This window comes from Apostichopus japonicus, chromosome 3 (genome assembly GCF_037975245.1).
Source record: "Apostichopus japonicus isolate 1M-3 chromosome 3, ASM3797524v1, whole genome shotgun sequence".
NCBI classification, from domain to species: Eukaryota; Metazoa; Echinodermata; class Holothuroidea; order Aspidochirotida; family Stichopodidae; genus Apostichopus; species Apostichopus japonicus.
In genome coordinates this window covers 28,578,599-28,603,999 of record NC_092563.1, presented here as the reverse complement: position 1 = coordinate 28,603,999, position 25,401 = coordinate 28,578,599, and the positions used below count along the sequence as shown (strand labels likewise).

Here is a 25,401-nt window from a genome sequence, read left to right as displayed (position 1 = left end):
GAGATATCTCGGCCGACAACCATTGATATCCAACCAGTGACAAAGAATTTTACTTCTAATTAAAGATGGATAGTTCAAAGGCAAATTAAACTATGAATAATTGTGAAAGAGAAACATGATCTTTAGTATCCAGGTGAAATGCCCTCTCTCTTTTTCTCTTTTTAAATATTAAAAAGTTGACCCTAGTAGGTGTTGTACCAAAAGTAGTCTTTCACTTTCTAACCTTATAGTAAGTGTTATGTTACTGATGCATGATACCACCAAAAAATATATTTTTATATTATAAAAAAAAAAAAAAAATATGATTTACTCTAAATCTAACGTCCAAAATTGAAAGATCATCACCTGGATAAACCACACGCAATGATAATGTGTGAACTTAATAAGCTCTTTGCTGGAAAAAGTTTGACAACCTATTTATTTCAACACCAAAACATTCCAGTGAAACGCAAAGACAAAAAATTGTGATCCATTTCGCTGTTGTCCAAAGAACAACCAGCAAAGTTGCTTAATAAAAAAACCATGAAAATGTTATAAACCGGAAGAATTTATCTCATTATTGCACTTGGATCACATCCTTTTTACTCTAAAATATATTATACTACACCATTAATTGTCATTAACTCAATAAGAAAGGAAAATGGGGAATGTTGTTATTAAGTATTTTCAGATCATAATGATGACCTTAATTGCTATTGTGTTTATGAACGAAAATGCCAAAATCAAGGCTAATCATATGCGGGCCTGACGGCTGACAGAGTTACTCTCCATGCACCGTTAACATCTGATTTCACAATTAAGAGAAGTCATCTCAATGGTCACCATGGTAAAAAATAGAGTATGGTAAATGCATATACTGTACTTAAAGACTTCCTATGGGTGAATATATCTAATGAATCGATTAAGATTAAGGACCAAGAGTAGACGTTAATAGAGATGCGAGGAACAAACGACAACAGCAGACTCTGGAAGGTTGAAGATTGAACTCACCAAATTAATATCAAAACAAATTGTAAGAGCAATTGCAATCAATTTTTTTTATAGAAATAAATTTGTTGCTCATTAACCCGTCTGTATTCTGTGTGTGTTTTTGTCCCTTCTGTTACTGTTACTGGTCATTCAGCCTTTGAAGAAGATCCTGCTAGGATCGAAACGTCAGGCCAACTTACTTTTACACATTCTCCTACAAAGGCTCTCTAGTGGATAGGCAGTTTGCTAACAGTTTTATTTTATTTTATTTAGAAATATATTTTAACTGTAACCACAAAAGAAAGACTTCTATGCTGCCGCTCTGAGAGAAAAGTAACTATTGGGGTAGAAGGAAAGGTTCAGTCTCAGGGCTGCGAAAGCTAAGACTGGATCACAGTCAATCCAAACTACATAGATCTATCACATAGACCCACTACTGGCAGAAGCACAGTCAATCCAAGATATCACAAAGACTTATTGCTGACATGAGATATAATATTAATATACATAAATATATCATATATAATTACTCTGTCTGTCTCTCCGCCGAGACTTGTTCTGTCAAATAAGTTTGTTCTCAAACATGCGATGTCTCTGTCTAACTCTTTTTTTTTAAGTGAGATAACAGTTATGTATCATTTTATTCTGTTATATTCAGCAATTTGAGCATCTTTCAAGGGTATCTACTTACTTAGCTGATAACTCTATCGGAGAACATATAAATCAATTTAGACAGATGCTCTGGTTCCAAATACCTTCAGATACCCTCATAAACCCCAAGTAGATCTGTTTATATGATCCTGATATTAAATATTTCTTGCACGAAGAAAGCGTACACAGTGTTCAATTATTGCAGTAGGGTTCATTACATACTCACCGATAAATGTGAGAGAAAAGTAAAAGTTGGCAAGGCCGGAGGCAGAATGAGTCCCCGGGAAGAGCAGGATAATGTCTCCATCGTCAGAGGCAGATACCGCTTCACTGATGCTGGTGTGGAATTGAACAAAAGTCTCTCTTGGAAGATGAAGATCCTAACAGACGAGAAAGACAAGAGCAAAGAGATGATATAGTCATGGGATAGATTGTGCCTTCCTAAGGTAGTCTTATTGTGACCGAGGTGGACTGACATGCAGGTCAGATGAATAGATGGTAGGGGACTAGCCACCACTGTAGCCTCTGAATCAAATCCAACATTTGGTTTGCTTCAAGTTCTGTTCCAACATTGTGGACTTCATCCATGTCTTAAAGTTTGGTTGTATGCAGAAGAGTGCTAAGTAGGGACCATTTCTTAGGTTAGGGACCCTTCATCTTTGCATTGCTGGTGGAGAAGGAGGGGGGGGGGTATTGTTTTTGCTTTTTGCCCAGGGGTACCAATCACTGTCAGTTTGCCCGGGCTGATATTCCACCTCTTTCAGTAAATCTCATTAGCATAATTGGGTAGTAGTTCATTTTCCACTTATTTTAAGTAATTTCAATTTGACACAGAAACATGCAGATTAAAAACTGCCAGATCAAAATAGCAACCAATCAGACTTGGTTTTTCAAAGACTAGGAGCTTATTATCAGTTCTCTGCACAGATACTGGTTTAGTTGTCCATGTTTTTCAATAGAGACAAACAACATTTATAGACTTAATAGAATTACACAAAGTTTACTAACTGTATCAACAATATTAAATATTAAATATATGAAAAGTGAAAAAATTACTTTATGTGTTGTTTCCTTCATTGTTTGTTTATCAAAAAAGAAAAGGATATAAATAGATTTTTTAACTGTACCTGAATCATTCCAGCTGTGACTCTCTCACCAACGAGATGTGTAACAGCCTCGCTACTAGATTCACTGATCCTTGTCTGCAGATTCTTAGCAAGTACACTTTTGGGTGATGAGTTTAACCCATCTATGGAACACAGCGATGTAACCATGTGCCTGTCAGTACAATCAGATACCAGATAATACACATGAAGTACTTTAGTCAATCCATACAATGAAATGATATATGATAAAATTGGGTGCTGAATATGTTAATTTTTGTGGATTTTGAAAATTTCCGTGGTTCGGATTTGGTCCATGGGACACCTTTTGAGGACCTCCTGTGATTTCTGATAAATAACAATGCTGGGCTAGTATAAGACTTAACTTCTGTAAAGAATTCTGACCCACAAATATCATAACTGACTTTTCGAACCATTTTATATCGAACAATTCAATTATGTTACCAGTGTTGCCAAAGACGAAAGCAAACATATTTTGATTCATTATAGACAAATTAAAATGCTTTGCATCCTCCCATCCTTTAAACTGTAGCAGATCACCTTCAGGTAGCCTAGTCAGCTTTACCTATAAGTAAGTACAAACAGGTCTGCATTCTCATTCCAATTTGGCAGTGAAAGTTGTTTTACTTATTATGTATACATGGAACATTCACTGACCAAGAATATGCAGCTTCTGTCATGATGGCAGGAAGGTGTGGGGAGGGGGGGGGGCATCAAGTGGAAAGAAAGTAATGTTGTCTACTGACAGTACAACAACAGCACAAATATCTGAGGGGGAGGGAAAGGGGAAGGGGAAAGGGGGGAAGGGGAGGGGAAGGGATAGCCGGGTGTACAAGTGAGATGGAATGTAAAAGATAATGGTTGTTGAGACTAGGAAATGTACCTTCAGTCTGAAATCATCTTCCCGGACTGAAAGACTTCTGTTTGTTATGTACATATTCTGTTCTACTTTTATAAGAAAACAAATATAACTACACTAGTGTTAATGAGTCACCTACAGTATAGTCACTTAAAAGTTTACATGCATTGGATTTTGCTCTTGAAATAAGATGTTTCTATGAGAAATATGAGTAGGAATATGACTGCAGTTTGGTATGAACTATAGCACAACAGCTGGCTGCTAAACTTGTGATCAGCTACTATATCCCTGGCCTAAATTATCTTGGAACAATCCCTTAGTTGTATATTATTGAAGTTAATTGTTTTAAAAGTTTACTGTAGGTATTCTAATAGGATTTGAAATATTTTGCATGCATCAAATGATTAAAACAAGAGCTTTAAGGACATTGTTGTTTGATAACGCATTAACTCTTATGTATATTATTGTGATAAATTCTTCCTTGATTGTTATCGGCAATCATAAACATAGTAGTTTCTCTTTGCTAGCCTCTTTGTTCTTAATTGCATTCTATATTTTTGCAATATTACAAGGACACCTGGACTGACTCTAAAAGGAAAGAGAATATTAATGATATCTCAAGCCGATAGACATGTTTGGCCAACAGAGTAGGCCGCCATAGAGGGTGCACAGTGTTAAAAGGTTACCAGTTCACACTAAAGTAGAGCAAGAGTGCTTAGGTTGTGAGCAGACAGGTATGTGATGAACACAGTAACTTCAGCTATACAGCCCTCTCCTCATTGTTGGCAATTGCTTTTAGGGTGAGAACCTCCTGGAAAGTACAATTGCAAACAAATTTTCTTTATGCTAAGATTGATGGCTGAATACTGATGGAAATTAACAGTTAACACCCAAACCCTGTTCATGCTATTTTCTTTACCCACTGAAGTAGATTAGCATGGGTATTTTAAACAGTTAAGTAGTTCAACAATCCCATGGAAACTTTAAAGATTTTTCCACTGCAAAAATGATGGCATTGTTCACAGGCAGTTGCCCATAGTGTCACTTCCCATATATGAAAAATCTCACACAACACGTGTGACGAAATGCTAAGAAGTTAATTATAGAAAATTGGGACATTCCAACGCACTTAAATTGTTTGGAGAACTACACGACTGAAACTATATAAAACTCTTGGAAAGTTCCACACCTCTAATTTCTGACCTAATTTCTACAATGTTTAGACCGCAACCTAGAAAGCTAACAGGCTTAATGATTCTTTGATATGGGAACGTCTAATTTGTAAAGCAAGTATGCAGTGCAGCAAACATTTTTCAAACTTTTGACACCAGGGGTCTTACAGTACATCCAATAATTGTGTTTACAAATTTTTCAGACTTTGACCTCTGTTGATGTCAAATGACCTTTGAACACAGGCAACAATAGGGTTCATATAATCAATGAGGTGGCTCCACATATTTAGTATTACATTCAACAAGCTGACTTGCTGAATTATCATGATGCTTACAAGCTTTATAGACTTTGACCTCTGTTGACCCCCAAAACTGACATTTGACCTCCAGCAATTGCAATAGGGTTCTGCACTCACATATTAAACTGCACATATTAAACTTGTATGAACTTCATCATCCAATCTTCCCTTTGTGAATTAACATGTTTACAAGGTTTTTTTCAGACTTGAACCTTTGTTGATGTCAAATGCCCTTTGACCTCCAACAATTTCTACAGGGTTCTTGTACTCAATAAGGTGCATCTACCTACCAGATATGATGTTCAGTATTTATATATGTGTTATTATACAAATAATGAATGGTTATGAGTGTAATAGTGCAAATATTTCATGAGTTGAAAGATGGAATGTTCCATTCAACGAGGCGCAGCCGAGTTGAATGGAACAAATTACATCTCTCAACGAATGAATATTTGCACTATTGCACGAATGGAAACCATTCATTATTTGTTTTTTACAACATATTATATTAAGATGGGTAAAATGCACTCATGCAACAGATTGTTTTGCACAGACAGGTTTCTCTGCTCTCTTACCATTGAAAAAAGTGCTACCAAAAAAGTATAACCCAGGGTTCTATTTCATAGAGTGGAATAGAGCGGATTTTGCATGCAATCAACAAGCAATTGACCAATCAAATGACCAGAATACAATTAGGTGTTGTATAAAGTGTTATAGCACACACATACACATCTTATCATAGATTCCTCAAACAAAGCATGCACTATGTTGTTCTTGAGAGGTACACCGTTAAACTGAACAATTTTCAACATAAAAAAAAACTATAGGAGTTTTTATTCAATGTTTAACAGACAAAATTTTGAAGCATTCCACCCTTCTTTTCCCCGTTTTTTGCATGATGGGAGTTTACCTTCTCGGTTTTTAATTCTGTTTGTTGATGATCAGCTCTTGCAGTCAAGTTCAGTGTGACCTACTGTAACATTGGCAAGAAGTATTGGTTCATATTGACTTAGTTAACTAGTTCAGTGGTACCTTCCCCCATCCCAACCCCCTCACATCCTTCAATCCAAATGTTAAGTATGTCACATGGGACATGAAATTTCACATTGAATAAAAAAATTATGCAAATTATATATATGCACCTTTAACTTTGAACCGCTTTCTTTCAATTTTCATTTCTTGATATTATTTCCTTGTTGCACTCAGACAAAGAAATCTGCACATCTAATTTGCAAACTCCACATAGTTATTACACCTGGGAGAACATTCTCACATATATACAGCTTTTATGAAATCCCATGTTTAATGTATGACCATGAGAGAGAAAACAATCAGATTAAAACCTGAATGCTATGGGAATGTGCCCTCTGGAGAAAGACAAAAACAGTCACATAGTTTGCAAAACCTTCTGCCAAAACAGACTTGAGGAATTATATCAAAGTTACCTTAGACAGAATTAAAGAAGTATAGTATGTAGTGATAGCGCTTTGGTTGCATTTCCATAAATTATATTTTTTACTGAAAAAAAAAGAATGAAAAAATATGTGTTTCCCAACATTTTGTAAAAGGAACTTGTCAAAGTGTAGGGAGGCAACATTACAAAACCAGAACAAAAAAAAAAGGGAAAATGCAAAACTTTTGCAGATATTAGATGGTGAATCCATTTTACTCAGTTCTAGCATACTCCTTTATCAAGAAAAGATCAATATTTGTTTAGATTATAAAAATATTTTGCTCCTATCATGTGACCATTTCTAGACTACGTAGTGTATATATGTCTATCATATATCAAGGAATGTATGATAATTTAAAATAGGATATTGGATATCAAGAAACGACAGGTGTCAGAGTATAAATGTTTAGTTACCAGGTAACTGTAGTGTCTAGCATGACATCATGTAGACTCGTAACCCATAACCTTGCTAATATGTCAGGTATTTATAATATCTTTTTATTGTATACTGAAAATTGAATGAGCTCAAACATGTAGCAATAAAGCATACATAAAGATGTTCTTATAAATCCTACAAATCAATATTCTATGATAACACATGAACAATGTGTTTTTTTTTATTACAACTTCTGTTGCATGTTACTTTAAAGACATATCAGACAAGGAATTTCATAAATTTTGAATGTGAAAAGACAGGTTTGGCGGCAGTATGATAGGCTAGCTGTGCATGCGGTAAGGTAGTTAATCGTACGCATCTCATTCATCAAGCAAACACATTAAAAATGTTACCATGGAGTCAATGACAGAGAGAAGAAGAGACTATACTTGCTCCTTTTTATTGTAAATTTTCTCAAATCAAATTTGGTTTCAGACATATAATGGGAATTATTTATTGCATAATGTAGAGCATATATCCGAAATGTTCATTTCAATCTGCCTACTACTTAGACGCATAGTGAATTAATCAGGACAAACAGAGAACAAATATCATAAGATTGTTTGTTTTATCAAAACAATTTCTTAAAGTATTACGATAGTCTGGCATCTCTCAGAAACTGATGTCACAATAGCACAGCTCTATAGAATACTTATCAATTTACACTCCAAACACACATAAAGTGTATACATATTATGTACTTCTATCTTGATAAATTCCCAGAGTATTGTGGTCACTAGTGTCTGGTAACTTCACATGTCCCACCTAACTGTGTGTTCTGTGTTATGTATCATATATATTATTGTCTACTAATCCCCTTACATCTATCTTTTTTGTTCACCATGCTCATTAACCTGTCTGTATTCTGTTTTTAATTCTGTTTGTTGATGATCAGCTCTTGCAGTTAAGTTCAGTGTGACCTACTGTACATTGGCCAGAAGTATTGGTTCATATTGACTTAGTTAACTAGTTCAGTGGTACCTTCCCCCATCCCAACCCCCTCACATCCTTCATTCCAAATGTTAAGTATGTCACATGGGACATGAAATTTCACATGGAATAAATAAATTAGGCAAATTATATATGCACCTTTAACTTTTAACTGCTTTCTTTCAATTTTCATTTCTTGATATTTTTCCTATTTGCACTCAGACAAAGAAATCTGCACATCTAATTTGCAAACTCCACATAGTTATTACACCTTGGAGAACATTCTCACATATATACAGCTTTTATGAAATCCCACGTTTAATGTATGACCATGAGAGAGAAAACAATCAGATTAAAACCTGAATGCTATGGGAATGTGCCCTCTGGAGAAAGACAAAAACAGTCACATAGTTTGCAAAACCTTCTGCCAAAACAGACTTGAGGAATTATATCAAAGTTACCTTAGACAGAATTAAAGAAGTATAGTATGTAGTGATAGCGCTTTGGTTGCATTTCTATAAATTTATTTTTTACTGAAAAAAAAAGAATGAAAAAATATGTGTTTCCCAACATTTTGTAAAAGGAACTTGTCAAAGTGTAGGGAGGCAACATTACAAAACCAGAACAAAAAAAAAAGGGAAAATGCAAAACTTTTGCAGATATTAGATGGTGAATCCATTTTACTCAATTCTAGCATACTCCTTTATCAAGAAAAGATCAATATTTGTTTAGATTATAAAAATATTTTGCTCCTATCATGTGACCATTTCTAGACTACGTAGTGTATATATGTCTATCATATATCAAGGAATGTATGATAATTTAAAATAGGATATTGGATATCAAGAAACGACAGGTGTCAGAGTATAAATGTTTAGTTACCAGGTAACTGTAGTGTCTAGCATGACATCATGTAGACTCGTAACCCATAACCTTGCTAATATGTCAGGTATTTATAATATCTTTTTATTGTATACTGAAAATTGAATGAGCTCAAACATGTAGCAATAAAGCATACATAAAGATGTTCTTATAAATCCTACAAATCAATATTCTATGATAACACATGAACAATGTGTTTTTTTTTATTACAACTTCTGTTGCATGTTACTTTAAAGACATATCAGACAAGGAATTTCATAAATTTTGAATGTGAAAAGACAGGTTTGGCGGCAGTATGATAGGCTAGCTGTGCATGCGGTAAGGTAGTTAATCGTACGCATCTCATTCATCAAGCAAACACATTAAAAATGTTACCATGGAGTCAATGACAGAGAGAAGAAGAGACTATACTTGCTCCTTTTTATTGTAAATTTTCTCAAATCAAATTTGGTTTCAGACATATAATGGGAATTATTTATTGCATAATGTAGAGCATATATCCGAAATGTTCATTTCAATCTGCCTACTACTTAGACGCATAGTGAATTAATCAGGACAAACAGAGAACAAATATCATAAGATTGTTTGTTTTATCAATACTAAAACAATTTCTTAAAGTATTACGATAGTCTGGCATCTCTCAGAAACTGATGTCACAATATTACAGCTCTATAGAATACTTATCAATTGATACTCCAAACACACATAAAGTGTATACATATTATGTACTTCTATCTTGATAAATTCCCAGAGTATTGTGGTCACTAGTGTCTGGTAACTTCACATGTCCCACCTAACTGTGTGTTCTGTGTTATGTATCATATATGTTATTGTCTACTAATCCCCTTACATCTATCTTTTTTTGTTCACCATGCTCATTAACCTGTCTGTATTCTGTGCATGTTTTGTCCCTTTTGTTACTGTAACTTGTCATTTAGCCTCTGAAGAAGTTCCTGCTAGGATCGAAATGTCAGGCCAACTTCCTTTTACACAATTGTCCATGAAATACAGAAGTTAAAATTATGGAAATTTCCTTTTCATGCCAAAAGCTTTTTTTCACCCTTGGCGCCCTGTCTCACACCTCCAGGGGGTGCATACACTGCATGTTAACAACTGCTGGTGATACCCTTCACACTATATCAGTCACATACAGAGCTCTAGTTGTTTTGTTTTTTTCTTACTTGAATCATCTCACACTGCTTTCAACATGAGTGAAAAGGGCAGACAAATTCAAAGCTCTCACAGAGCATACCCCAACCTTCTTCCCATCAGAGCCCTGGTGAAGTGCAGTTCAACTTTACATTAGAAGTTATTATGTTTATTAGCTTCCAGAGTTTGACCTCTGGTGACCTAAAGTTGATTCCACATGCCAAGTATATGTTAATTAAAGTTTCCCTTTAAATGAGCTCTGTCAAGTTCACTACTTTCCAGACTTTTAACCACAATAGACCTCCAATGACCTCACAGAAAACAATATTTTCTTGAACCCTCTACAGTGAGGTGCCAAGTAATTATGAAAGTAAATCACAACATACTTTTTTTGGAGTCATAGGGCTACAGTAAGGCAGGGTTGTCCAACCTACGGCCCGCGGGCCACAGTCCGGCCCGCCGCAGGGTTGCGTCCGGCCCGCCAGAGATGCTCTACGGTGCGAAATTTTAGTGAGCAGATTTATTGATAACAACTTGAGGCTATATAATCAATCATTTGAACCTTCTGGGTCCAAAAAACTGCATACAGGTCAGTTTGTGTGACACTCACTTAGCGGAGGGGGGGCGGCTGAAAAAAATCGAAAAATCGAGTGTAGGGTTCATGCGGCCCCCTCCTTCATCATAATCATTCCATGTGGCCCTCCTCTGCAAAAGGTTGGACAACCCTGGGCTAAGGGCTCTCAATCTAAGGTGTCCCATACACACACACAATCACACAGATTAACCTTTGCCTCCTGAAAGGTACAATGTATTCTTTACAATATTTAGTTTTTGTAATCATTTTCCCCTACATTGCTAATTGAACCAATTGTTTCAAGCTAGGTCATTCAGCTTCATTGGAAACTTTCTAAACTTGAATAAAATTGTAAAATTCCTTTTCATCTATTTGAATCAAAACTAGAAATGCAGTTTCTTTGTCATATCACTAATTAGTTCTTACATATCATCAAAAGATTGAGGTTCTTCTCTCTGAATTTATTTTGTTTCCAGTGTAAATTATCAAGTTGATGTACAAGCTGGATGCATTGGCTTGTGATTCCTAAATATTATGCAATACAAAAAAATCCCTTTTAGTGTTCCTCTGTCAAACAGTATGCCCATGTTTATGCCTATATTATATATATATTATGAAAGTCCAAAAATGGGTATTAAGCCACCCTAAAAGATAAACAAAGAGTAAACACTATGAAATACAGTGGAATCAACCAAATGATAATTCAAACTGCAATTGGTTCCTTTTTGGGGATCTCCCATGATGTCACTTGGCTTATATTCTGCCCATTTTGATATACAAAACTAATTGAAAAGATTGAGTATAGAAAGCTGAAGGCTTTATGGCCAAATATTGATGCATGTGTCAGGTAGTGTACATGTATACAAGATGACATACCGCACTACTGTCAGGCTCAATACATTTGGAGCTATAATGTCATCAAGTATAAAGATAATGAGTCACTGGCTTGAGAACAAATGGTTTCATCAAGACGATAATTAAACATTTGTCTGTGTGTCAGGGGTGGTGGTACATATCACATGCTGTGACTACATGACATGGGCGGGCATACATGTCCAAATCATATATGGACTCAAATCTCAAGTCCCTAAATTATAGACTTATTGTCATCAAACTCCCCAAGCAAGGGCGGCGGAACCGGGGGGCACAGGGGGCACATGCCCCCCCACTTTTCCTCAGATTAAAAATGTGCCCTTTTTCTACATAAAAATTTCTAAATAAAAAGAGTTTACAAAGCGAAACCCACGTCGAATGAAATGTTTCGGGAAGTTTTAAATGTTTACTACCACAGGCGTAGGAGCCCAATTTGATTTGGGGGGGGGGGGCTGTAACAACTTGCCTGAAAAATATTACCAAAATTGTTCGCGCGCTGCGCGCGCATTCAACATGTTAATGTGCACATCATATAGGCATGCGTTGGTTATTACATCGCATGTCAATAACATACAATCATTTGCCGTGTTATAACCCTTCCAAATTGGTTATAATTATTGGCAAAGTCGTTACAATAATAATGATCATAATAATATCAGTTTAACCATTGAAAAACACATAGAAAATTACTTTTCTTTCAGTATTTTGACATATTTCATTTGCTTTCATGCATGTATCGATCGCCTGTGCAGGGACTTGGACTTTATAATGATTTCACCTCATTTTGTCGTTTTCCTTGTTTCCCAATTTGCACATTAGATACTGCAGTTCTAGTATGCATTGTTTCCTTGAGGGGGGGTGGGGGGTGGCGTTGATGGAGTGATGTGTATACGCAAATAAGATAATACAATAAGAGTTATGAAGAGTACTAAATATCAGGCTGCATCAGTCCAATCGAATTTCTGCAAAGTGCCCTTCGACGTTGGTGCCCCCCCAGATTAAAAGTGCTTCCGCCGCCCTTGTCCCCAAGACAAGGCTCAAAACCAAACAAAATCACTAGATTTACTGTCAAGATGGATGGAAAGGTTACAATCTATCATGATGCACTCATATTACATTGGCCCTAAATGCTCAATAGAATAAATGGAATGCTACTACTATAGGACATGAATTCTCACAACCAGATCTTTGAGTGCACACTATATGTATACATGTACATTATCAAATGTTGTTGGTGTGTACAGCAGAGTATGTTTCTCACTATGTTGTCTACACATTCATCACATTGTCACTGTAACAGTTCACAGTGTACACAGTACATATATATGTTAGAGCAGTGAGTTAATACTCAAGTAATGTCAGTAAATTCATAAGTGCAGAAACAAGTTGCCAAGATTTATGGGGGAAATGAAAACTAGATTTTGCAAAACTAATGTGTTTATTGAAGATAAAATTGCAATTGTAACTAGGTTATGTAAAATGGGAAGGTGATATGAAAGGATGTCATATGGCAAAAATAAAGTTGAGATTGCAAATTTTTTAGTGGGAATGGTTAAAAGAGAAAGGTGCAGACCTCTACAAATCAGGGAATGGTTTTGTAACTTGAAAGTTGCTGAACCTCGAGGAAACCAAATCGGTTGACTCTGAAAGTACACCTTGGTGCGGTGTTAGATTTATCTGAACTTAAAAAGCGTCGGTTTGCATCAACTCAATTTAACTTAGCGAAGGATTTTACAGAGGTGTAAACGAACTTGTCGTTATTTAGATCTTGTTTAGTAAATTCTAAATCTGATCATTAGATCATTAAACCACCACAAGAAAATGGGTATTATTTATTGTATGCATTGGTTTCATTCTCTACCAGAGTCATTTACCTACAATTTGTCTAAATATTACAATTTTCAGTTTTTGTCAATTCTTTCAAATTAAATTAGAACTATTTCTCTTTCCTAAAACTAACAGTAGCCAAAAAAATAAAAATATCTTCCTACATGTGGACGATGTGGGCAGACAAGCAAACATTCACATATGGTGGGTGGGTAAGCCCAGCAACATTAGATATTAATAATATATGTACTGAGTAATTAAGTACTCTGCATTATTCAATCAAACTTGTGGACCACTTTGGTCACTATTTCTGAGAAGACTAGTCCAGCTTGAATAGCCAGCTCATTATTTGAGATAAAGAATTGTAAAAAACCACAGTGTTCAATATCCCAATACACAATAGAATTGATTACAAAGTATGGTTGAAGGGGAACTACAAATTGTCCCTTTTTGTTGGCCATTCCATTGTGGTATATTTAACGTTTATTGTGCTATCGTTGTATAAGACTAGGACAGGAAATCACATTGCCTTTTAAAGGAAAACTATTGCATTGATTCTTACATTATTATAAACCACAAGATGTTATTTGCCTTCTTTACATGTGTGAGACCTGATGTATATAGTTGCTAGTAGACAGAAGAAAATGTAATTTGGTACTTTATCACCCACAAATTGAGATAATAAAAAAAATCAAAGTCCTTTCCTAAATCTTGAAATGACAAATGCTTGATTTCCTGTAGAAAAAGGAAGTTTGATCAATCAAAGTTCATTTCAGCTATGTCATTATTTCCAACAATATAACAAAAAATATATCTAAATTAATATAGCCAATTTCTTTTCAAATTTTGTCATTTAGCCAGCCTTTGGCAATATGACAACAAAATGAACCCGCTACACTCTGCTGATAACGAGGGTGATATATAATTCTTTCAGGTTTCAGTTGAATTAATATTCCATCCCACCAACCAGCACAAGCACAGTATTGCCCTCTTTTATGGTATGGTTAGCAGCTGTTTCTTTAATGATATCACAGCTACTAACTGTATGAATTAATTTCACACTTTCACTAATTAATGAGTATATTACATCTTTAATTTAAGCATCAAATTTTGACAGTTGCCCTCACCTATATACTTTAGTGGATATCTCTCAAGCTGAGAGGTCAGAAATGTGCTAATTGGAATCAGGGCTTTAGACAGAAAGAGTCAGTAGCATGGAGTTCAATCCAGGACCAGTGGAAGGAGGCTAAGGGGGGTGGGGGGATTCCGAGGTATGGAAAAAGGAAGTGTAAAAACACTGCTTTATTGGATAAACTCCATCATGAAGTAGAGTAGGTAAAAGCATTCATTTGTACATTTTTGGTTTTCCTTTGTGGAATTCAGGGCTCATCCTGTCAATTATCCAAACACTAGTTATTGAGTTAGCTAAGCCTTGGCCATTCCAGTACTTTGCAAAAACCTGGTGGTGACCTTTGGTTGCAATGTAAGCATATTGGATAGTATTCGATCTTGACATCTCTGGCCAGTGTGTTGGTGACTTGTTCCTCTGATAAAGACCTGATATTTGGACTTTGTTTACAGACTTTACACATCAGTAGGCTTATAGTCACCACAGTACCTCCTTCATAAAAGATACATGTGTCATAAAGTAGTTGTGTTTAGTATGGGAGCCAACAAAGTGAAGTGACTGTGTCAGTGTTGTTATCAAAAGACAATATTTACACATTTCTACAAGACCAATCCATGCATTTCTTATCATTTATTATTTTCTTGATATCAATTTCTGTTGGGTATTTATGTCTTGTTGTCTCTGCCACAAATCCTACAATGTACGCCAATTTATATTACAAGTAGTCTGCCTCGAAATCCAGGTCATTCACTGGCTAAATGCCAGTAGAAATGCGGCTGAATTGTGTCAACTCGAGAAATGCCAGTGGGATTTTGAGTAGATATATTATTCAGGCACTGGCACTTTTTATCAAGTAGCTACAATTATGAAATTCAAGACCTGCAATTATCAGCAAATTGGTATCAGTATGAGACACATGTCTGCCCTCAGTGTGCAACATGGCTACTCATTCTGCACTGCCCACATACCACTCTGTGGTGTTATAGTACTTATCAACTACTTGTGTACACCTCCCAGATTGATTACTGTGCAATGATGGAATTAATACAGAGCATTACCTTGCAATGTTACAATATTGTACATCATACAACAGCAGACATATTACAAGGACTAGTGTCTGTCATTGATCGACATTGCAAGCAGCAATATCTTCACCCTATTGTATGGTTACAGCCACGATATGCAATGTACGGACAAGGAAATGTATGAACGTATAATTACAGTATGAGTATGACTGTAGTATGTGTGTATACAAATACAAGTATTATCAAATACAACGTATAACCATTGCTAGCATTGAAAACTCAATTTAAGATACATGACCATTGAGATGTAAGCCTTTCACTCTCTCCACATCCCACCCCACCATCTTCCCCACCTCTTACCGACCCCCTGTCCTCCACCCCTTCTACACAAAACCAGCCTGCTTCACCAATGGTTTCGTGTTGCAGAACTTTCAATTAAGACGATAGATGAACTAAAATGACTGTTAAACAATAATGGACACTATCTCAATGAAGTCATAGCCTGTCTATTCTCTCATAGATAATACTGCACAGCTAGCTCAATGTTCTACATATCCTGCCAGTCTTTTCTAGCTCAAAATTCTATACCTATAGCTTAGGAACACTGCATCCCACCCACATATATAAGCGTTGTTGATGGTTTTGCAAGTATTGCTTTGGTCATGATGAAAATCATGCAGTTGGTTTTCAGTTATTCAAAGGCTCTGTGTTTGGAGACGACTGGTATTTAAGTAAATAATAACAGTATGAGTGAAGCAAACTACAAAGGGTTTTAGCAAACAGGCATGGGAATATAGCAGATAAATCTCTGAGGAACTCTGTACGATATCACATGCAGTATAGATAGTACAGAATACCAATTTACTGTAAACAAAATACCATATATGTACGCAATACATATTTACCATACAGATACATATATAGCTATCATGAAATAATACATTGCACAGCACACATACTATACATACATGCTTTTAACAATTACCCCTCCATACTAAGAGCTCATTTTCTGATTGATGGAAATTTAATTGATATTTAAGCATTAACCCTCCTATATTGCAATCCCCAGCTTCCCATGCACTTGATGTATGTTAGATTGAATCCTGATTTCATAAAGCATCCTGAACAGATCACCAACCACAATCTTAAATCTTAACACTGCATCTAGATACCACCATTCCATCATCTGAACTCATATAACCATCGCCATGACAACACAATTTTACTTTACCAATAAAGCCAACTGAGTATTACTCAAAATACTGTAAGACTGCAATTGATCTAACTGGGAAATATGTCCAGATTTCTTCCCAAAATGAAACCTAAAGATCAAGTTATAAATGGATTTGATTTGATTGTAACTTTGAATAATTCATACACTGAAATTCATATCAACATACTTTAACAGAGAATAATTCAGTGTCCAAATTTTGTGTAGCAGTTATAGCTCTGAATTGTTTACTCTATCAAAATGTGTGGTTACTGAAGTGTAAGAAAAAACTGGGTAGCATCTTTTACAATGACATAGTATTAATTATTCTCTGGAGTATTCAAGCTAATGAAAACACTTTTAAAGGGATTTTATAACCAATAGCACCTGAGATGATACAAAGATTTAACAAACAAACAAAAATGTGTTTTTCTAAAAATTTTATTGAAAAAGGAAATAAACACATGTATGAATCTATCTTGAGAAATCTTGAGAAACATTTTGTAATATCTGATGATATTTGCATAATGTTGGCATATATATTCATCTGTTTTCACTTACCTGAGGGTTGGGTTCTCCATACGTTCCATTTTAGTTTCCAACGCCTCCAGCTCCTGATGAACAGCCATGATACTTAAAGCGATACGACTTTCATTAAGATCCTCACATTCTGAGTCGCTGTCAGATAACTGTGACTGCATTTTTGACAAAAGTACTCTTTTCTCTTTGTACTCTTTCATACATTCTGTGTAGACTACGACAAGGCTCTCAGGAAGTACATCTGATGACATTTCATAGTAGCTGAAGATATAAGGATTAAAATATCTTAATATGAATTGATAGCATGAGAAACATATGTATGCAGTAGACCATTTACAGTCAGTTAAAATGTAATTTATTTCTCCCATTAAAAGAAAAAAGAAAAATCCTCTTTTCTTATTGGTCCCCAAATATGTAATTGCAGAGATATATTCATGTGTAAATACATATATCTGGCAGTATAGCCTCTGATACTTTAAATAAGGAAGTTTGAATTTGCATATCTAGATGAAAACTATGACAATTACTTACAATTTAAGGCGGGGTACCAAAGTTCTTTCCAGAAAACTGTAGCTTCCTTCATCTTCCTCATCTGAAAGTCTCCAAAGGTACTTCATGAAAAATCTGATTGGACACATAAAGACAATACTTAAGTGTGTAAGATAGATGGACGATCAGGTAACTATCTACCTGGCAGAGAAAATCAGAACTTTATGAAATAGGGGCCTTCAGATTAAATGTCACGTTCGGGATCATAATGTGACATAACAACTGTTTCCCTTTACAGCTTGGAGCGTTAGCTCAGTGGTTAATGCCGGTGACTTCTAATCATAAGGTCCCCGGTTCGAGTCACTCCAAGATTAATGTGTGTCGTCCAGTTACAGAGTTGTTGACAATTGACAATTCATAATCATGGATGTTTAATATGAATGTAAGAGACTGACTTTGGTCAGCTTGCGGCTTTGATTAGCCAATGACGCTTCTTCGAGAGTTCCTGCTTGCAGGAGGATCTAAAGTACATACATGCATATACATACTGTACATACATGTACATACAGCTTGATGTTCCCTTGTAAACACTTAACATAGTAAACAAATACCTTTGATCAACATGTGTTGGGCATACTACTTGCTAAGTAATGTTCAGTAGAACTGGTTACCATATGGTATTTCATCTCACACTATAAACACATCCATGACCAATTCCCTTCCACTATCTCTCCCCCTTCACCAAGAGAAAAATACAATTTTTGATAAAACTGTGGACCAAATGTTCAGCATTTCAAAACCTAAATAGCAAAAAAGTTAGCTTCATACATTCTTTCCCTCTACAATTTGGGTTCATACCTCAAGTGTTCTAAGGCCAAGGCTGTATCATCTAGATATCCACTTTCATCATAAACTGGACTCAGTTCAGTCAATGATACTGTGTTATCATGGACACCTAAATATGTCTCGATGGCCGATCGCGATGTCTGTCCTTCCCCTTCATCATCTGATTCCACTGCCAGTGCACTATCATCAATCCTAATGAGTGCTTGGAAACCATCTGATACTGGGGCTTCCTCTACCTGTCAATATTTATAGTCAAAATATAAAAAAAAATTAGCAAACTGCTTATCCAACATTTATAGTCAAGCGAACATCACAAGGTGCTTGATTATAAGTGGAAATAGCTTTTTAAAACTTTTACTATCACATAATAACTATCAGTAATATGTACAAATATACAGAAGATATGAATTGTACAGAAAAGTTGAAGAACTGGATAGAAAGTTTAGAAATGCTTTTGACCTAATTGGGAGACCAGAATTACAAAGTAAGATAGACTAGGCCTAGGCCATAGATTTTGTTGAAGTCAATAGCATACTCAGTCTATAGTTCATTAATCAACCCACCAATAGTTAATTATTTGATGTGATTGTGCTTAGATCTGTTTTCAGTGTAATCTACCAGTTTATCACCTGGGTAAATTGTTTAAATGACATCGTCAAATTGTAGTAAATAACAGGAAAACAGAGAAAAATTGACCATTGAAAAATGCAAGATTTATCAAGACATTTCAGAAATTCTATTTTCTGAAATTATAGTAGATTGTTCACAAGCCCCAATCACATTTCACAAAGAAGGTCGAATTGAATCTCAAAGCCACCAGAATGGCTGCAGGTTTTCTTACTGTATTTTATTCTTCTGTGATGGTGCCCTGATGTATTAAAGAAATAACGTAGCATACTTGTGTACCGTAACAATCAATTTCATTAACAATCAAGCCTTAATTATCATATCATAAATTATCCCTTCATAAATTTGAAAGATGACTGCAATACCTGAACCAGAATGAAACTTGAGAATTCTGTAGGTTTCCAGACAGCTCTCCACCCAGTCTTTGCAATATTTTCTCTCATGCATTCAGCTAAAGCAGCAATGACCATAGCAGGAGTACATTGTTGGAATATGGTTAGATACGCTGCAAGTCTTTGGTCGTGAGTTAACTCATCCATTTCAAACACCTCTGGAAGTCCTGAAGATACAGACTTTTTCCTTTTGGCCGGTGTTACGTTGTCTGACTTGATAAATGATGGTGAAATACAAGCCTCATCATCCTCTAACTCAGACAATGTTCTTTTTACGTTCTCATTGCTTGGTTCCGCCATGATAGCCAGTGATGGTAATTATCACACTGAAATGGGAATCAATAAACATATAAATATTTCTTTACAGACTAATCCAGACAGAATCTAGGTCAAGTCTGTTTCTTTGAACTGCATTTATTTCCACCAAATTTAATATGAGTCAATGCAGTGACATGTGGTTTCATGTCCAGGTTTATAATCTGTAGTTAAGTGAAAGAAAGAAACAGTGAACTTTAAAAACCCAAACTTTCACTCAATGTTCAAGTTGGATTTTACATGTTGAATGTTCTTTTTAAGTATTTTCTGACAACCTTTAGCATTATGTGCATTCAGCATACCCAAATGTCTGATGTCAGGTGAACATTTGGACGTGTCGGGAACAAGAAAGAAAGATAGGTGTGTAGGCCTTAAACTAAAGATACATTTGATGAAGTTAATGGCACAACAACCAAATTCAAACTGTTAATTCTTTGAGTTTGATGTAAATATGCTTCTGTGTTGTCTGGGGGCTGATCGTGAGTGGATACAAGCAGTATTACGGGGATTATTAATGAATACATTTTAATGCTACAGCTAACTTAACTGTATCATTATAACTTAGTGAAGGCTACACCAAGCAATAGATACTGCACACTTTGGCATTGGTAACAGAGCAGATAGGCCCTAACTGCCTAACGTTATTAATTATGTCTAGTTCTACACTCAGTATTTTTGCGAAGTGCAATTCAAGTGTTACCAACGTATTATTGTTATATGACGATCGAACGGCAATAAATTTGAGGAAACGTTGAACGACAAAAGCGTCATATCGTATTATTGTAATTATATAACTTACAACATCAATAGAAGACAGTACAGAGTATCCAACCAATATCTAGAACGATGCAGACTTCGCAAAAGTATTATTTTCTATACTGAACTCTGAAGTCAGTTTCATTTTCGCGGACAAATAGGTCAAGGGTTGTTCATGCCTATTGCGTAACTTTAATTTCTGAACGTTGGTCCAGTTAAACGAAATAGAAGTTGTCGCCGCGTTTTAGCTACATCTTAATTTGACTAAATCCAGGTTCTGGGAAAAAATGATGAGTTTTGCTTCATTTTCGCATCACCTTTCGAAAGAGAAGGTTACTAAGAATCTTCTTAGTCAGGATTCAGGAGACTTCATAAGTCAAAATCCACAGTTCAAACGAGATGGAGCAAGGGCTGCTGTGCTTGTACCATTATTTTTTAAGCAGAATCAGTTACATGTATTATTGACGCGACGATCAGAAAATTTGAGGACAGCCCCAGGGGAAGTGTCTTTTCCAGGTGGTAAGAGAGACCCGGAAGACAAAGACGATATAGAAACTGCGCTTAGAGAAACGCAGGAAGAGATTGGCATCCCTCCCCAAGATGTTCAAGTTGTATCCAGATTGCCCCCAATGTTTTCAATTAATTCTTTAATTGTAATACCAGTGGTTGGATTTGTTCCTGATGACTGCCTGACTAGAGTGGTTATAAACCAACAAGAAGTACAACAAGTGTTCAGTGTTCCAGTTGCGATGTTTCTCTCAAAGAAATACCATCATTCTACATTCATGAACTGGCCAGGACGTTTCGAGTACATACACTTCTTCCAAAGACGTCACGATGGCAAGAAATTGGTACCAGTGATATTTGGTCTTACAGCTTATATATGTATATCTGTCGCTTGTGTCATCTATAAGAAAGACCCAGGATACCAGATGGAGACGACCTTCAACAGGGAAGATCTTGAAGTCGGTTTTGTTGTTTCGTTCTCAGTATTGTGCATTTCCACATATATGGACATTTGTGGAGAAAGGAGAAGGATGTCCAAGCAACTTCAACAGCAGGCCGTTCAAAAAGCAAAACTCTAAACCTGCCTCAACAAACAGTAAATCAAATTGGTATTCCTGGTTGTAGTAGCTGACACTAAGTCTATGCAACTTTAACCACCAAAATATTCTCTGGAAAAATTCATGGTTTTCTTTTAATCATTCAGATTTTGACAGATTTTATTGTTTGTCACCAATCCAGTTGAAGTTGGAAGGTGGAGGGATTGGAAGTTGGTGGTCTTTGTTGCATCATTTTATTTAAAACTGCAATAAAATACTCCACTCATCTTAGCCATTATTTACTCCATGTAAATTACTTCAACACTCCCATTTTTTTAGCTGTATCTTTGCACATCCTGCAACTATACCTCTTGTCATATTTTAGTTAACTTTATAGAACCATTTTGCAAGGTGAACTGATTACAAAATGTGACAAGTTCCTGGTAATGCAACACCAGCAAACTCAAAACTGTAAGGTTGATTTTAAGAGGTCTTAAGGGTATCTGAGGCCCCCTCCCCCCCCCCCCCCTTTGTATATAAAATCACTCAGGCATGCATACTGTACCCTAAATTGTATCATGTTAATGTGGTTTGTCAACCAACATTGTTCTTCACCTTGTTCTATGAAATATATGCACAACTGCCATCAATCTTGCTTAAATGTCAGTACAGTAATGCTGTTATACTGAATGTGTTGAAACTTTTGTAAAAGAGCTAATGACCATAATGTTTGCTTATAGAGATGTAAAACTTACACTGGAAATGAAGAATTATATATATAGAACTTTCAACCATGCTAATGAAAACATAGGAAGACTGAGGGAATAATTTATCCGGTATCGCATTGCAGAATGCTATGCAAAATGGGCAAAGATGTATAGCAGTTTTTGTATGCAGGTACCATAGTATAAAGGAATGTTAAGAGCCTTCAAAACTGCTATACAAAATTGAACACATAATTATTCTCTTGGATTATGAAATTGGATTTCAATGAAAGGTGGTTTCTTGGTGTTTGCTCTAAATGCAATGTCAGTGGAAAACTTTCTGCCATTTAAAGGATGTGAAGACTCGTGCAAAAAGAAACGTCTAATGCCGGTAATCTGACCTACTTTCGAATAAGGTGTAACAGAAGTGTTTGACACCACAATCCATCCCAGAAAATACACACACACAGCTTGCTACCATTGGTAATTAGACACTAGTGTACAGTCAGTACATACAGCTGCGGTCAATACCCACAGCACAGTGTACAAACGATACAGCGAAGGACATCTCAGGTCCAGCTAAAGATAACAGGGTATCACGTTTCATTACTGTCTGCATTTCGTAGCGACACAAACAAAACGTCACTTGCAAGCAAAAGAAAGTTAACTTTTTCAGATGGCCGCACAGGGATTGGGGCAAATCTTCAATGCCTTTAAGAAAGTTTTTGTCTTTAATGGAATCCTAACATATGTGAAGCAATTTAATTTGCTTAAAAGTATAATTACCACAAAATTTACCACAATTATAACCATTTAGACTAACAGTGAAAGCACAAGGTTATTATTATTTCATGTTTGATTGTTTGTTTTATGTTCTAAAGTTTGTTCTTCATTTAAAAGTAAAACTTTTGTTTATCACTTTCTTCTGTGAAAATCCACATTTTCCAGTTGTCAGCTGTGTAACTGATATTAGTGGAGCCTTTGGCTGCACCCTTTTTAATGACATTAGTATTTTACTATTAGAGTTCTATGGAAAAATGATCTATGAATATATATATATATATATATATATATATATATATATATGAATATATGAATGATATATGCAGAAACAGATGTTATGTTGTTTTCAATCCATCTTCATTATCATCATAATTATTTTATTTTTTATTCCTTGCCTAAGGCAGAAGAAGTCCATGCGATGGTGATGGTGTGTGTGTGTATGTGACACCTGCTCATAATCGCTCTAACTTTAGAAGGATAACCTGGGAAACATTTCATATTTGGTACATAGGTTACCCATATGTAGAACTGGTTTGGGATTGTTGTTGGTACACTATTGGTTAATGGTCTGTACAGTCAGCATGGGTCAAAGTCTGAAAACATTGTTCACGCAATATCTCTAGAAGTACAGAATTGCAGGGCGTTCAAACTCAGTGTGTATAGCTTGCCATTGGTGAGTAGACAATCTGTAGTGTTTTTCATGAATGTCAAAGATCACTTGAGGTCAACAGACAGGAAAAGTGTGAAAATTCTGCCAACATGATATTTCAAGGAAGGTTGCATATGCAGTTCTATTTGGCATGTGAGTTTCCTGTTCAGCAAACTCTATGTTAGTGGTGGAGGTCATTTGGGGTCAGCAAAGGGCAAAATGTGAATATATCAAAAGTGCTAAATCCTCAGAGCCAGAACTGCTTGGTATGATAGCATTGTGTATTGTATAGTTTGTACACAATTTCATCATTTTCATGTAGGACACAGTTTATTGAAGGTTACCAGGTGTCAGAACTTGAACACAACAGAAAGCTGCATTAGCAGGTATATATGGCTATGGCGTCTCTATAATAAGTACAAGAACCCTATTATTTTTGGTGGAGATATGCAGTAAATAATAAAGTTTGGGTTTCAGCATGGCATTTTGTACAAGAACATGGTGTACAGGAAAGCATATAATGAGTAATATCCTATTTGTTTATTTGTTATGAAATTGAAACTGATGCATTTATCAATTTGATAAGCGTAACCATTGCATTGTTTCTTGTGGAGGTAAAGGTCAACAGGAGTCAAATTGTGAAAACCTTGTAAACATGATATCCCAAGAAAGGAAGCTTGAGCAGACCTCATACTTGGTTTGTAAAAGTACCACAATGAGTACAAGAAGCCTATTGTCATTTTGTGGAGGTCATTTGGGATCATCAGAGGTCAAATTGTGAAAACCTTGTATACATGATGTCTCAATATTGTCAGCTTGAGCAGATCTCATACTTTTTATGAAGGTATCCTGGTATGAATAACATTAAGCAAAAGAAGCCATTAATTTTGGTGGAGGTCAAAGGTCATTTAGGGACACATGGTCAAATCGTAAAAGCCTTGTAAACAAGATCATTGCAAGAAGGGAACCTTGGACAGATCTCCTATTTGGTTTGTAGATCTACCATATCAAATTTAAGGAGCTTATTATTATTGCTCTTGGTGGAGGTCAAAGGTCATTTGAAGTCAACAAAGGTCAAACATTTACTTCACACTTCATTTACGTCTCTCTACACTAACACACCTTCCTCAACATAATATCACAAGGGAAGCTTGGACAGAGCCCATATTTGTTATCAGGTGCGTATCCAGGGGGGGGGGCGTTGGGGGCGCGCCCCCCCCCCCCCCCCGGGTAAGGAAAAGAGGAGAGAAAAAAAAGAGAAGAAAAAAGGGAAAAAAGAAAAGGGGGAGAGAAAGGAAGGGAAAAGAAAAAGAAATAAGAGAGAAAAAGGAGAAAAGGAGGGAGTAAAAGAGAGCCAAGACCTCGGGAAGAGAAAGAGGAACAGCCGTAGTTAAGGCGCTGATCCTTATTATATACACAGGGTAGCCAGTGACAGATCAAGGATTACGGAGGCGGTGTGCGCCTCACCCTACCCCTTACACCGACAACTCCATTTTTGACGTTTCCATTTTATCCTCTCTCACTAATGTATCTATATAAATACTATATATGGTCTATCATAACGCGTGTGTGTGTATGGACGCCTTAAACAATTGTATAAATTGTAGTACAATTGTGCTATATGGAACCAAATGTGGCTGGTCTTGAACTCGACCGCGTCGTCGGGGAACATGACGCATTTCGGGAAGGGGACGA

The 25,401-nt window shown here is 36.0% G+C and overlaps 2 protein-coding genes across 2 annotated transcripts in view; one reads left to right on the top strand and one right to left on the bottom strand.

Annotated features, from left to right (window-relative positions):
• Window positions 1-20,708, bottom strand: part of LOC139965736 (SHC SH2 domain-binding protein 1-like) — a 33,667-nt gene extending 12,959 nt beyond the window's left edge. The window contains exons 1-7 of the mRNA XM_071968403.1: window positions 20,571-20,708; window positions 19,430-19,782; window positions 18,450-18,673; window positions 17,634-17,726; window positions 17,124-17,363; window positions 2,748-2,898; window positions 1,847-2,000 (exon numbers count right to left, since the gene is read on the bottom strand). Of these exons, the coding sequence (XP_071824504.1) occupies window positions 1,847-2,000; window positions 2,748-2,898; window positions 17,124-17,363; window positions 17,634-17,726; window positions 18,450-18,673; window positions 19,430-19,756 (1,189 nt within the window). The 5' untranslated portion in view covers window positions 19,757-19,782; window positions 20,571-20,708. The remainder of the gene's footprint in view (window positions 1-1,846; window positions 2,001-2,747; window positions 2,899-17,123; window positions 17,364-17,633; window positions 17,727-18,449; window positions 18,674-19,429; window positions 19,783-20,570) is intronic.
• Window positions 20,709-20,725: 17 nt separating this feature from the next.
• LOC139965742 (uncharacterized) lies at window positions 20,726-24,227 on the top strand. The gene has a single exon (XM_071968414.1). The coding sequence runs from the start codon at window positions 20,815-20,817 to the stop codon at window positions 21,610-21,612; it is 798 nt and encodes a 265-aa protein (XP_071824515.1). The 5' UTR covers window positions 20,726-20,814; the 3' UTR covers window positions 21,613-24,227.
• The last annotated feature ends 1,174 nt before the right edge of the window (window positions 24,228-25,401 follow it).

Bases quoted from the DNA above. Each gene is read 5' to 3' on its own strand.
- LOC139965742 (XM_071968414.1), top strand. From the start codon at position 20,815: ATGATGAGTTTTGCTTCATTTTCGCATCACCTTTCGAAAGAGAAGGTT.